The 15,695-nt window shown below is 35.2% G+C and overlaps 1 protein-coding gene across 2 annotated transcripts in view; it reads right to left on the bottom strand.

Annotated features, from left to right (window-relative positions):
- Window positions 1-5,675: 5,675 nt before the first annotated feature.
- Window positions 5,676-15,695, bottom strand: part of LOC143229912 (transcriptional regulator Myc-1-like) — a 31,737-nt gene continuing 21,717 nt past the window's right edge. For both annotated transcript variants that reach the window (XM_076462784.1, XM_076462783.1), the window contains exons 2-3: window positions 11,497-12,252; window positions 5,676-8,377 (exon numbers count right to left, since the gene is read on the bottom strand). In XM_076462784.1, coding sequence (XP_076318899.1) covers window positions 7,824-8,377; window positions 11,497-12,190 — 1,248 coding nt within the window. In that variant the 5' untranslated portion in view covers window positions 12,191-12,252 and the 3' untranslated portion in view covers window positions 5,676-7,823. The remainder of the gene's footprint in view (window positions 8,378-11,496; window positions 12,253-15,695) is intronic.

A 15,695-nucleotide genomic window follows, 5' to 3' on the forward strand; every position in this document is an offset into this window, starting at 1 on the left:
CGAGTAGCTTTGTGCGAAATTCAGAAAACAAACAAATCATCACTTGTTTTCAATGAAGTGTTGATTTTCTGTCATCTTTTAAGACAGAAATTCCAATCTTGTTCGAAGTAGATTAAACTTTACTTTGTATTTCTTGCGAACACTAAATGGAACTGAATAATAGCTATTTCTGATCAGTTTTTTTTTTTCAGAATAATTTTAGAATATTCTCAATAAACATACATATTTCGGAGTCTTCATTTTGGAATGATTCGAAAATATAAAAAATAGTGAAGAATGATTGCTCAAATGTTAACAGGTTGTGTGAATTTCATTTTAATGTAAATGTATTGTTATGGGTATATTCACATTTTTATTCTCATTCTGCCTTTGCTCCAGATAAAGGTAAGTCTATCTGTCGATAATGTTATAGTTGTATTCTTTCTTTTAAAACATAATTTATTATGTTTTATGTACTTTTTATTGTTATATTTTTGTAAAAAAATCATTGTGATTCCAACATTATCTGCCAAATATAACAAAATGCAAAAGAAACCTTAGTAACTGGAGAGTGGTTGAATGCAATCTAGTGAAATAAATAGATTATAAAATCCCTTCCGGCCCGGCATGGCCAGGTGAGTTAAGGCGTTCGACTCGTAATCTGAGGGTCGTGGGTTCGAATCCCCGTCGCACCAAAACATGCTCCCCGTTTCAGCCGTGGGGGCGTTATAATGTTACGGTCAATCCCGCTATTCATTGGTAAAAGAGTAGCCCAAGAGTTGGCGGTGGGTGGTGATAAATAGCTGCCTTCCCTCTTGTCTTACACTGAAATATTAGGGACGGCTAGCGCAAATAGCTCTCGTGTAGCTTTGCGCAAAATTGAAAACAAGCCAAAATTAACGTATTAAACGTTAGGCCTATCACTTCAATGACAGTTAAGTTCACGCTATTATTACTGTCTGTCTTTTTCCGTTAATCTCGTCCTATTTTATATGTTTATTATTTAATCGTTTGTTCACTATATTCTCGACATCAGTGAGTTACAAACACAGCTTCCAATAATCGTATGCTTTTTTCTTTCTTGTTATAAATATAAAAACCAAACGATCATAAAATAAACTAGTTAATAATGTCTACACTAAATAGTCTTTTATATCAAGATATAAACCCTTCTTCAAGAGAAATATTTATAATATTTTTTTCTACTATATATGAATACTGTTCTCAGTTCATTCATAAAGTCTGCTCCAACATTTGCAGTTCTTTTGATGGCTTCAGTGTGGATCCTGTAGTTCTGAAATTGCAACTCCCACCTCATGATCCTTGGATGATGAACTTCTTTCCGTATAGACAGTTCTGGAACTTCCGAATTGCAAATATGATGGCCAAACACTGTCGTTCAATCATGGAGTAGTTCTTCTCACTGTTTAACAGGTTCTTATATATATTACCGGAAATAGTCTGTTTTCATCTTCTTGTATAAGTACTACCCAAATTCCAATGTTAAGCATCAACGTGTCGATCCCCCAGAAATAATTTGATCTGTACATCTTCACATTACAATTGAATAATTTATATGTCGAATTTGAAGAGTCAGTGATTACAGCTTCCAACATTGCTTCAACTTCCTGCTTTATCAGGTCTCTCATTCTATAAGACATCTGAGAGGGCTTCGCTTCGACTGGATCCTTGGTTATGGTTTCGATATTGTGTTGCACCAGATCTGTTTTTCCTGGTTTATCCATGAAGATATCTGTGTGCTGGTACTTTAGGTATTACAAGACTTTTTTCTACCTGTCAATCAATTCTTTGCTTATGATGACATATTTGTATGTCTCATCTGTACCTCTTGGCTTTAGATCTGGTAGGTCCTCATCTTCTAAGAGAATGTCACTGTCTTCTGCCTCTGCATCTATAACGGCCACATCTGCAACATTATCACTGTCTCAGTAGTTGCACCCATCAGATCTTTTTTTTTTTTTTTTTCAAAATACGTCTTCAACAGATTGTCATGGTAGATCTTGGTCTTCCAATTTACATTAACCTTGAGTCCATTCTATTGAATATTTTCCATTCTTCAAAAGCTCCTTTCCATTGTAGGGTGAGTTTACTGTGACCCGTGGGCAGCAGAAATAAATCCATCTGTCTAACCTTGAAACACAAATTCTTGGACTTCTTGTCATAGAAATACTTTTGACTGCCTTATGCTGCATACAAACTCTGTTGAGCAAATCAACAGGTCTCCTCCAGTCAGTTCCTGAGGTCTAACACACACTGATGTGTTCCTCACTTCTGAGTCTTTTATTGAGCCTCCCTACTGTTCTGCAAACAGTAGCTCAAAGGATAAAAATCATGTACTTGCTTATGGGGCTTCTCAATAAGCAAATAATACTGTCGGTAAGTGCCTGTCCCATTCAGGTGGCCTCTCTTGGCACCTTTATTTAGCATACTCTTTAAAATTCCAGTGACTATCTCACGAAGTTCATTACACTTAGGAGTGTACAAGGTGGTAACTAGCTGCCGAGTACTCATGAGTCTGCATACTTCCTGCGTCAGTTCTGAAGTAAACTGGCCCCCTATCACTCAGGATTTTCCTTGGAAAGCCTATTTTGTGAAGTATTTCCAGGAGGGCTTCCACTGTTTCTATTTTCACCAGTGATATTATTTCTAGATAATGTGCCCCATAGTCGACTATGTCAGCACATACTGGTTTCCTTTATCAGACACAGGCATTAATGGCCCAGTCAAGTCCACAGCTAATCTGCTGAATGGCTCTTCTATGAGAGACTTATTTCCTAGTAGCACTTTGGCTACCTTCCTTCTAGGTACTGTCTTTTGGCATATCTTACATGATCTGCAGAATATACTCACACCTCCAATGACTCCTTGTCTATGGAAGTTACTGGTGTTTCTAACTGCCATTTTCTTTGTTCCTAGGCGTCGTTCCACATTTGATTCATGGGTCAACGTTATCATTTGGGTCCAGTATTGTGTAGGTAATATGATTTTTTTAATTTCCCCAGTGTAACTGATTTGACTGATTTGGTATAGCACTCCCTTTCGGGTCTCCATTCTATAAGTATCTTTCCCTTTTGTCTTGTGCTCAACTTTCACTGATTTTGTATAGCACTCCCTTTCGGGTCTCCATTCTATAAGTATCTTTCCCTTTGTCTTGTGCTCAACTTTCACTGATTTTGTATAGCACTCCTTTCGGGTCATTCTATAAGTATCTTTCCCTTTTGTCTTGTGCTCAACTTTCACTGATTTTGTATAGCACTCCCTTTCGGGTCATTCTATAAGTATCTTTCCCTTTTGTCTTGTGCTCAACTTTCACTGATTTTGTATAGCACTCCCTTTCGGGTCATTCTATAAGTATCTTTCCCTTTTGTCTTGTGCTCAACTTTCACTGATTTTGTATAGCACTCCCTTTCGGGTCATTCTATAAGTATCTTTCCCTTTGTCTTGTGCTCAACTTTCACTGATTTTGTATAGCACTCCCTTTCGGGTCATTCTATAAGTATCTTTCCCTTTTGTCTTGTGCTCAACTTTCACTGATTTTGTATAGCACTCCCTTTCGGGTCATTCTATAAGTATCTTTCCCTTTTATGTCTTGTGCTCAACTTTCACTGATTTTGTATAGCACTCCCTTTCGGGTCATTCTATAAGTATCTTTCCCTTTTGTCTTGTGCTCAACTTTCACTGATTTTGTATAGCACTCCCTTCCGGTAATTCTATAAGTATTTTTTCCCTTTTGTCTTGTGCTCAACTTTCTCCCAGAAATTGTCCCAAGGTTTCTATAGTGAAGGGTCTTGCTTCTGTGTTTCCTTGTTTGCACTTCTTTTCTTGAGCTCTGGTTGTGACAACAGATGCTATATTATTCTTATTTCTGTCTGTTCATCCAAATTTCTACTACCTGCTATATTTTCTATCACAAAGTCGTATTTCGATTCCTTCATACACGTGGCTTCAATGTATTCTACATAATATTTAATATCTACATTTATTTTTCTCGCTGTCTCGTCGATTAGCATATGTAGATGTACTTTAACTTATCATCTGATCATAGATACCAGACTGGTTCTCACTGCTGCAATACTGCACTTAGTATCCCATAACAATTTCCTTTTCCTTTTCGCAACATATCCTTCAAGTATTTACCTATTATGATTTGTTGGCCCATCTTGATCTTTGTTACATAATGCTGCTACTAGTGGCACTGTTGATCCATTTTCATTATTACTACAGTTTTGTATATATAGGCCTACTTATTTACGCTGTCTTTCACGTGTTTTTTTTTTTTTCTTATCGTCATTTACCACTGTATAATCCTGGCTGTGATTCGCCTGTTTTCAAATGTTAAGTTCCGTTATATTCTCCGATGGTCAACTAAAGACTTTTACTTCGTTATAGTGTAAATATATACAATGTTGTTGTTAGGCTTAGGATTTTTCTACACTAGGTGTCTGGGACTTGTTGGTGATAAATTAAAAAAGAAAGAAACTTCTACGGCAGTTAACTTCACGCTGACAGTTTCAATAAAAACGAACGCACTGTCACCTGCTTTCTCGATATCGAAAAAGCTTTCGGCATAATGTGGTACACTGGTTTATGGTTCTGCATGGCAAAAATGGAATTCCGCGGGGTACTATTTGGTGGTTAACCAATTTTCTGTAAAATAGAAGTTGCAAAACAAATGTCAGGGGAACCTTCTTTGAGTCAGTTAACATAGAAACAAGCATATCCCAAGGAGAGGTAATTAGCCTTATTCTATTTATTTTATATGTGAGCAATATGCCCTTTACAAGACCTAAACTGTGAGTATGTATTACATTTCACTTACGATGTTGCGGTTCGGGAAAGTGTCCACACTCCATCCATAACAGCGACAAATGTACAACCATTATTAAATAATACAGAATAATACTGACAGAAATGTCGCATAAAATAACGTTCCCAAAAATAAATTATTAACCTTCACAAGTTTGTTTGTTTTTGAATTTCGCACAAAGCTACTCGAGGGCTATCTGCGCTAGCCGTCCCTAATTTAGCAGTGTAAGACTAGAGGGAAGGCAGCTCGTCATCACCACCCACCGCCAACTCTTGGGCTACTCTTTTACCAACGAATAGTGGGATTGACCGTCACATTATAACGCCCCCACGGCTGGGAGGGCGAGCATGTTTGGTGCGACGGGGATCCGAACCCGCGACCCTCGGATTACGAGTCGAACGCCTTAACACACTTGGCCATGCCGGGCCAGAAGGGTACAATACTATAAGTTTTAATTTTCTGAGGTTTAAGTACTTTAAAAGAAATTTTACAATTAAATGGGTTATAAATTCTATATAGTAAACTGTCAAAATATTTTTTACTTCAGTCTACAGTACTACTTGTGTTCACATAATAAATGGTAATATTTGTATAGAATTTCTTATGATGTCCATATACGAGGATGATGATTCTATTGTTAATGTAATCGAAGACATTTACAGGATTTACAAAGTTCAAAGGTTCAATAAGTTTTATTAGTTTGGAGGACAAAGGCCCCAGTATATACCAGGTTAAGAATTTCTGTAAAACTGGTGCAAACTTAATTTTTGCAGTTTTATCAACTGTGATAAGATTTTCAAAATCTGAAATTAAATGTATTTTTAATTGTAAATAAGGTTTGCTAATTAAAGAAGGAAAAAGAAAACGAGTCGAGGATAGATCTTTCATTTTGAGATACAACATACATATAATGGTTGCTCCGAATAAAAGTACAAAAACTGGAAGACATTAATATTTGTCACAGTGATGTCGAGAAAACCCACTTGTAGCGAAAAGTATATGTTAAAACGGTTCGTTTGGGTTGAGAAAAAATTTTACCAGCCGTTTTTACATAAATATTTGTTTACATTTGTAGTTCTAAAAGTCACTTTAACCCCAACGAATAACAAAGTTCCTTTATTGATTCTAAAATTAAAAAAGTTGTAACTTCACGGGAAATCGAACCCCGGATTTTAGTGTTGTACGATTCCCATGAGAAGCAATTGTTGAATAATTACAAATGTATTTGTAAAATACATTTAGTAACAATTCTGACCTTTTGCAATCATTCATATAGTCAACATATAACCATATAAACAATTAACAAACATTTTCGTTAATATTGAAAAGTAAATTATTGCGTATTATGTAAAAATATACTGCCAGAAATGGTTTACTAATCCAGAACTAATAACTGTCTTTCAGTTTATGGCTATAATATTAAATGTTTAATTTTCCATCAATAGTGTATATACTGTTTCTGTTCATCATAAAGACGATTTCTTACGTGACTCTACTACCAAGATTACATACATAATCCAGAGTAATATTATGTTATGACATAACAAACACGAGATTATTCTCTGAATGAAACTCGTAAAAAGGTAAAGTAATCTGAAAAGTACAAAAATTATTAAAACCATTGTATAGGAAATAGAATATTTCAGTCACACTGTGTGTGTGTCGTCGCAACTTCATTTATAGTTGAATTTGTCATTAATTAAAATTACAGGACACTTTTGGTCATTTATGTGATGATAACTGGACATCTACAAGTGTCTAATGATGGTTATACGTAACAAATGCCAAAAGGAAGAATTATAAAAGGTATGAGGTAAGTACACTGTGGTTCAAAAATCCTCCAAATCTGATTCCATCTCTCCAGTTTTTAGTTTAAGTCAGGATTCAACATATTGCCAGCAGACAGTGGTTATTTGGGACACAAGAGATCAATTCTTTCCTAATGTGAAATTCACGCTGTTGTTCTCGAGCAATGTCATTTACAACATGTCACTAAACTATCGAACGCAGAAATTAAGTTGACGAGTTTGAAGAAACATGATAACTCAACTCTGCTTTACAAACTGAATCACCAGTTTCACATACCTTTAGATACTGTACAACATTATCTTCCCACAGTTCGGGACGTGGCAAGATTACCGACACGTGTTTTTTCTAGCAAGAAGTAACGACTCACTTTAAGCTGTTTTAGCGAGGCTATGAATCGACTGTGTGGGTCCATTTCCTGGTCATCACTATCTCCATACCAGATTATACTGAAAGTTTATGCTTTGAACTCTATTATCTAGCCACTCATACCGATCTTGATGGATGTACTATGAAAATACTTAAACGATACCCCAGAACACTCACCAGACAAATAACAAAGACGCCTGAGGAAGCTTGTTGCACTGAGAGAAGTCATGTGGAGGTTTATTATAAAACTGAAAAGTTGGACACACAAAAGCTTCACTCCATCTTCCCGTCCTCCTTATATAATTGTTACAAGATGTGCAACAATTGTGTAACTTTGTATTCTATCAAGTGTACAGGTTTTATCATAGTAATTATAAAGCATGTTTCAAATAAGATTTTACCAAACAAACTGACCTAAAATTTTCATTAACTATCGAAAGTTTCTTAGTAAGAAAACTACTTGAGTAAAAAACGTTCGAGTTAATACTTTGACGTTTGGTCGTTCACTTAAACCTAAAAAACCTCATCTTTCAATCAATAAAACCAGTAGTTCAGCTTATAAAATTAGCCAGTATTTAACGTCTATTTGAACAGTGTTCTTGTTTTGTAAGTCAAATATGCTTTTAAAATATTTCATGTTTACCAAAGAAAAGCATTTACGGTAATTTTAGAAATGCAACTAAGAGAAAAAACGTTCATAAAATGTTTTTCTCAAAGAACAAATATACTTTCTGCTCTTCTATTAAAATAAAACAAAAAACATTTGGTCAGTAAAACGTTAGAGATAGAAACAACCGTCACATCATGTTTGTTTCACTTTTTTGGGAAGTTCTGACGATACTTAATAGTAGTTGAAGCCTTCTTCGAAGTTTTTGTTCCTCTGTGTTTCTGTGCTTAACGAATGTTCCAACACTCGTTCCGTCCTTTGCAGTTGTTGGACATACATAGTTGCTCTTTTAAAGATCACCACCTTTGAAGCCTTGGAACTGTGCATCAATTCAGGTATGTTTTTTCTGAGAGTCTGGAATGAAAACGTGTCGTCTCGTCTTTTTCTTTCCATGGTGTTGTGTTCTTTCCTTACTCTTTTCGGATAATCCGAGTCAGAACTGAAACGACTATTGGGACAACCTCTTCTCTCTGATTTCATATCGTTTCTTTCAAATATTTTATTTGTCCTTCGCATTTCGCCCTGTCCAACGGAAAAACGAACATTACTCACGATTTCAGAAGGGCGCGATTTTGTTGGTTTTCGAGCCACCAATTGTCCATTCTTTTCAAAATACGAAAGCATTTTGGGCGTAAGACACGTGTCTTCATCGTCGGCCTTAAGTACATTTTCTTTCACAGAGCAGCGAGTCGACAAATTGTCTACTGTAACGACATCTACTTCCTCATCTGAAACATAATGAAAAATAAATATAAGCCTTCTGATTTACATTACTGACCCGAATCTTAAAATATGCAAATTATAGTTGTTTTCGCGCTGTTGGCGTGTCGATCTTCGTATCGTGAGGTCCAAAGTTCGAACTGTGATACGCCGCTGAACATGTTCAGCTGAAAGTAACTGTTAATAATATAATTAAATTATACTTTATATAATGTTTTTTTAAGTCTCTTCTCTATATAGGAATAACAACATTCACAAAAACTTTACACAAACAGAATGTTCACTGGAGATTAACTGGCTTCATTTCATTGAATCTTTTCAGTCATTTTTCTCTGATATAAGTTTGAATTCTACTTTTCTCTAGGAGCTCACTGGGATGTTGCTAAGCTTACAAAGATAAAATCAAATTTCCATAGACCATTGTGCAGCTTTGTACAAAAATCAAAAAAATATTTATTATAATTATACCAAATAACGGACAATTCCTAAATTATACGTCGTTCATATTGTTGTAATTACTATCTTTCTGTCTATTAGCATAACTATAGCTTGGGCCAAAGTTAACATTTTTATTTAAAACATATCACAAGTTATGATCAGATAAAAATTTAAAATAGTGCTTGCGTTACGCAAATATCTCAATAGATGGGGCTACAAACAAATCTGTCAACACCAAAGTTTAGTTTTAAGTAAATGGAGTTAAAGACTTAAAAATTGCATGAATATTTAAAATATCCTGCTATTATTAAAGAAAGTTTCAAACTAAATATAAATATTTAATGTAGCATAATGTTTTAGTTAAGAGAAAAAGGTTCTCAAAGGAAGAATTTTACCCATATAATAACAACCGCGTTTGGCTGCTACATACAAAACAACACGGACTATAAAATATAAATCGTGACCGATACTTTATGTACGCTTCGCGGGTTCAGCGCCCGCGTTGCGCTAAACATGCTCGCCCTCCCAGCCGTGGGGGTGTATAATGTGACGGTCAATCCCACTATTCGTTGGTAAAGAGTAGCCCAAGAGTTGGCGGTGGGTGGTGATGACTAGCTGCCTTCCCCCCAGTCTTACACTGCTAAAGTAGGGACGGCTAGCAAAGATAGCCCCTCGAGTAGCTTTGTGCGAAATTCCAAAACAAACAAACTTTAAGTACAAGAGCATATAACTAAGTGAAAGGCCATGAAAATCTTTAACAGTCCTCATGTTCGTGTGTACATTAAAGTGTTGCCAATAATATTGCTCGGCACTTATGTAACATCGTAGTTTCCAATAATATCAGGGCCAAGCATGGTCCTATGGTGAGCGTGTGCTAAACTATGGTCGATGAAGCTTCACATCCTTTTAGAGAAACAATGTCAATTACTACAGCACATATAGGAGGAACCTTGGGTGCGTTAGAAGAGTGACAGTCAAATCGTACTATTCGGCCAGGCATGAGCGAACTATAATTTAAGAGTTGACTGCTTACTATTCACTAAATATTTTCCATGAAGTTAATTGGTTCAAAACTGTGGACGATAACACAGATAGCATTCGATTAGTTTTGCATAAATATCTTAAAACAAATAATCAACTCAGGTATCAAATATTACTCTCCACGTTTGCATCTCAGTGGTTCTAGAAACTGACAATCAATAAATAATCAGGCCAATTTAAATAAGAAAATCATTCTTAAACGATGCTTCTTAACAGAGCACCAATGTCGTATCTCTTGTAATTCTCATAAAATCGAAGTTCCTACACACTGACCCAAACATCCAAGTTAATATTAACATCGAAGAGTTACAATGAATACGTGTAATTCGGAGTATACAAATAACCATTTTAAACTTTTTACGTGATGGTCCCCAGCATGGCCAGGTGGTTAAGGAATTCCATGCGTAATCCGAGGGTCGTGGGTTCGAATCTCCGTCGCACCAAACATGCTCGCCTATTTTAGCCGTGGGGGCATTATAAGTGACGGTAAATCCTACTATTCTTTGGTAAAAGAGTTGGCAGTGGGTGGTGATGACTAGTTGCCTTACCTCTAGTCTTGTACTGCTAAATTAGCGACAGGCTAGTGCAGATAGCCCTCTCGTAGCTTTGCGCGAAATTCAAAACCTTTTCGTGATGACCGTGTGCTTCTACTTGCTTAATTTGTCACTGAAATCTAATAGTTCAGCCATTTGAATTATTTTGATTCGTTTATGTCTTGTTAATTTACTAATATTTAAAGGGAAAATGAAAAAGTTACGTTTAATACCAATTCAATCTAACAGAATACTGTAATTTTGTTTAGTTTTCTTTACAAAGTGATGAACTCGACATATTAAACGAATATATTTAAATAATAAAACTTATAATAATATTCAAAATAATACAATTTCAACAAAACACCTTTAATATGATGGCAGTTACCCACAGTTCGTTTCCAATACTAAAGATTACTTAAAAATTCGACACTAGTTAAAGTTACGATTCTTGAAAGGTTTCACTACAGACAATTAAAACAAAAATAAAATTTCAGTACTCGTCAACAGCTGAATTTATTTAAAAACAAAAATTGTTACTTTCCAATGAGTATTGAGTATTCGTTGTTATTGCTAAGCGCAAAGCCGATTTCCAACAATATAAGTGTGCACTGTGCAACTGAGGGGCGGTGAATTTCGATGAACTGGACTGAGTGGAGTGTCTTGGATTTTTCTATTATAATTTGACAAAGCGACACAGAAGTTTCCCTGTGAATCACAATAAGTTTAAAGATATACTACGCTAAAGTTCGGGATTCGATTCTCCGCGGTGAACAGAGTGCACATATAGCCCATGTGTAGTTTTCCGTTAAAACAACGTGACACAAGAAAAGTTGTCATAACTAAGTTGACTGTCAACTTAGATGGTAACACAACGCTAGATGTCGGGTTTCGATACCATGGTTGGGCAAAATACAAATAACCCATTGCATAACTTTGCGCTTAACAACAATCAAATCCCATTTTTCGGCTTTTCGCTACATTAATATTTATTACGTAATTGTTACAATTACCAAAAAATACAATAATTTTCAAATACCATCTTTACATTAAGAGATACAATATACTTAACCTACTGATACGAAGTTTTGTTAACAATACACTACCTTACCTACCCGAATCAGAAGGTGTATCACTGTTCAGATGTTCTGGACTTCGTTTACACGTGGCAAACTTAAATTTCATGTCATTATATCGATGCAGACCTGTTGGCTTCGCATCTTTGTTTTGTGGTTGGTAATAACTATGATCAATACGAAATGACACCGATTCGCAAGGCGAAACGTTAGATGAATCTATACACTCAACAGAACTATTTTTTTCTAAAGGTTCGTAATCTATTGAATTACTACTTGACGTAGAAAGTAGTTCCCGTCCTCTTGTTTTATCTAACTCCTTTTGCTTGCAATTTTCGGTGCAACGACCAGACCACATACAGTCATGTATAAGTTCCACTTTATGCCAGTCTCTAGCCTTTGATTCCAACAGTCCTCGCCAACTACTGAAGTAATCTAAATAACTCTCAAGGCCTGGGTATTTTTGGTATGGCAGAAAGTCACTGTCTAAAAGATCAGAGACCAGCTCCAGACGTTCGCACGGACTAAATGGGTCTGGAAAGTCCTCGTGAGAAACGTGAACAGGTGATTGTGGAGGCGTTGGGAGTTCAAACTTTTTCCAGATGTTTTCACTTGGAGCTGGAGTGTTGTAGAATTCGTTGTCCGATGAGAAACAGTCTAAGCCTTCATCCGCAAGGAACGACGCTGAACACGAATCTAAACATCCTTTATAAAACACGTCTTTGGTTCCCATTTCGTCTGTCTGTACACTCGTGATTAGTGGATGCTTTTCTGAGACGATAGCTTCTCACCACGCTGTAACCGATTGAAAAACAAACTGGTATGATGGAACACGAAACACGATAAACATGATAGCATTTATAAAATAAATTTAATCACGCATTAATCTATGTATTTCTAAGTTATAAAAAATTACATAAATTAAAGAAAAATATGCTTATGCAATTTCGTTAAATATACACAACACAAAACAAGTAAAATGAGTTTTTGAATATTTTAGCTATCAAAAGAAAGTTTACTGCTGTAAAATAGTGTTATCAGCCTTCAAGGTCCCTAATGATTTTCAAGTAATCTGAAATTATTGATTATTACCTTTACACTAATAACTAAACATTTGATTTAGATAATTTTATATTATTTACTCTTCATAACAATTAACTTTGGTATGAACTATGACCAACATAATTATCAAGTGCAGCTTGGAGCTAAAGATGAAAGCTTAAATTCGTAGTATTAATACAATATTGAGGTATTAACTGAAGTATCTTTCTTTGGACCCAACAAGCGAAATTTGGTGAAAATTCATGAAAAGGAGGCGAACAAACTCGCACACGAAAACCACAAAACTGAGAGGTTTGTATGTACTTCCGCACGGACCTAATGGACCTCTATACCAGTTATTGTGAAGGTCCATCCACACCTTACAAAGTAGTAACATGAACACATCACAGACAATACTATTATATTTACATAGATTCTCAACCTATTCTCTGAAAGTGTTTCTTTCAAGATAGACTGAATGTCTGAAATGTACTTTCCAAGACACCACACACGCTCGATAAGACTAAATGTTCTAGTGAGTTTGAAAGTTTTTTTTTTCCATCCGGTAACCGCCATCCAAGGAATACATAGACCAGTTTATCATAATAGGGGTAAACGTTATCATCCAGTGGCGTCAAGTTCATATGTACCTACGATTGTAGACACTGGCTCCTATAATATGTGACGTTATTCTTTTGCACAATAAAAATCAGTGTGTTTACCACTGCTTACTCCTGGTCACACGAATCTTTCATCAAATCCATGTATGGAACTGGACATTAGAGTTGGTTTCAGATTCTCAAATGGTAACAAGTGACCAATCATTTCCATTTCATATTTCTTCACCGATCATCATACACCATGCTTACAAAGTAACGAACTGAGAAGGTAGCTGAGAATTATTTATAGCAATGGTTCTTGCTTTATCATAGGTTTAATATCACAAATACCAATTACACTTTAACTGCATTGTATAGAAATGGACGTTTATTGAAACGACGCTGAACACGAATCTAAACATCCTTTATAAAACACGTCTTTGGTTCCCATTTCGTCTGTCTGTACACACGAAACAGTTTTAAACTTTTAAAAGTTTTAAAACTTAAAAATGATAAAGTCATCCTTGTACCCTTTTAACATTTTTTAAATGTTTTAAAACATTTTTTTAATTTAAAAAAATTAAATTTAAAATTTAAATTATTAAATAAACTTTTAATTTTAAAAATAAAAAAAAAAATTAAATTTTTAACTTTTAAAAATTCACTGCTAAATTAGGCACTGCTAGTGCAGGCAGCCCCCGTGTAGCTTTGTGCGTAATTCAAAACAAGCAAATAAACCTTTCTGTGATTCAAGTAATGTTCGGTGGTGACGCTTTCCAGCACTTGTTTGGACACAACAAAATTTCATAAAGGACTTGACCGTCATTTTAATTACTGAATAGCATGGATACCACTTTCATTCTTCAGCTATTTCAGGTATTCGATAGGTATGACTGGAAGCCTTATTTTAATGTATCCATACGCTGTTGCCCTAGTTTCCAGACAGATATCTCTTGACCATGTTATCTGTTATCTGGGGTACAAGGATGACTTTTATCATTGAACCTGGCGTTCATACATTCACACCTGTTACAAGATGCCGTACTCTGCTTATTACGGCAAGGATACGTTTTCTTGCATGTATCTGTTTGGATTATCTTGGTGATTCAAGCTGATCAATATTCTTTGTATCACAGGTTCTTTAAACACAAATGACAAGTGTGTCAATATTTAGCGTCGAAAGGGACTGCTACATACCTTTTCCAAATGCGACCAATATTTGGTGGTACAACACTATCTACAAATCGCCAAACAATACCAAAATATAGTTCTGATACATACTGTTCCACCGCAACTTTATAATGGCCGCGAGTCACGTGATCTGCCTATTCATAATTCATTTACCATAATGTACTCAACCCTGTAGACAAAAAGAGCTGAAAACTAAAACGCTTTCGTGATAAAAATGTTGAATAAGACTGGCTTGTTTTCATATTCAACAACAACTCGCTTTTATTTTAACAAAATATTTTACGGCAAATCTATAAACAATTTGTTATCAGTATTTTTTAACAAGGATGGAAAATGTATTTAATGCTATCACGATAACTCCATAGGAAAAAAACACTTATAAAACAAACTTACGACTTTTTAAATGCATATCTTTCAGATAAATTCGCAATTATCATGTGTTTCTTCTTGAGGTTTCAATAAAGAAAATGCCAGAACCATGGTTAAGTCAGTGTTTGTACTATACATAAAATACAGAATACAAACCGCTAGAATGCGAATGTCATGACGTCATCTTGAAATTTAGTGAAAGTTTGGAATTTTAATTCATATAGTGTGTGTGTTCTTATAGCAGAGCCACATCGGGCTATCTGGCGAGTCCGCCGAAGGTAATCGAACCCTGATTTTAGCGTTGTAAATCCGTAGATTTACCGCGGTAACAGCGGGGAACATATAGTAAGTAGAAACGACTTAAGACAAAAATCAGTGAATGAATTGCGTAATTAATTGAGTATTCAGCGAGGCAATGAATGAACAACTTTAGTGTCGGTTAGCGAGTTATTCGGTTGTATTATTCAATTAGCAAGTGAAACAGTTAGTGTGATTGTTACCAATTAGTTAATGAGAAGAAGTTTTACGTGCATTCGTGAATTAGGCTTAGAGTTAATCTCTGAATACGTGTTCAAACATTATTTGTAAAACTGGACTTATCGAATGAAAGAAGGCTGCAGCAAATGTTAAGGGTTAATTAATTTGCTATCATTATTTGGACTGGACTTTGAACTTGTCATTGTTTTTAACGAGTCTTCGAGAAGAATCCACCCAACAAAAATATTCATAAACAAAACGGTTTCTTCAGTCCAACGTTATTCATATACCATATATAAACTACTATGACTTGATTTTGTATATACCTTTCTCACCTAAAACTAAAAATACACGTTTAATAATACTAAAAAATTGTAGAATTTGAAATATATAACATTTCATTAAATACTATGGCTTCTGTGAAACGCTGTGTCCATACGTTTGATATTGTGTATTTGATACACAAATACAGTTAATACATACCCATAATATTTAATATAAGTGGGATTTCTTTTTAGCGCTTCTTTAAAAATGTTATATTCTAGTATAAATTTTTTCTTT

Source organism: Tachypleus tridentatus, chromosome 10 (genome assembly GCF_004210375.1).
Source record: "Tachypleus tridentatus isolate NWPU-2018 chromosome 10, ASM421037v1, whole genome shotgun sequence".
Taxonomy (NCBI): domain Eukaryota; kingdom Metazoa; phylum Arthropoda; class Merostomata; order Xiphosura; family Limulidae; genus Tachypleus; species Tachypleus tridentatus.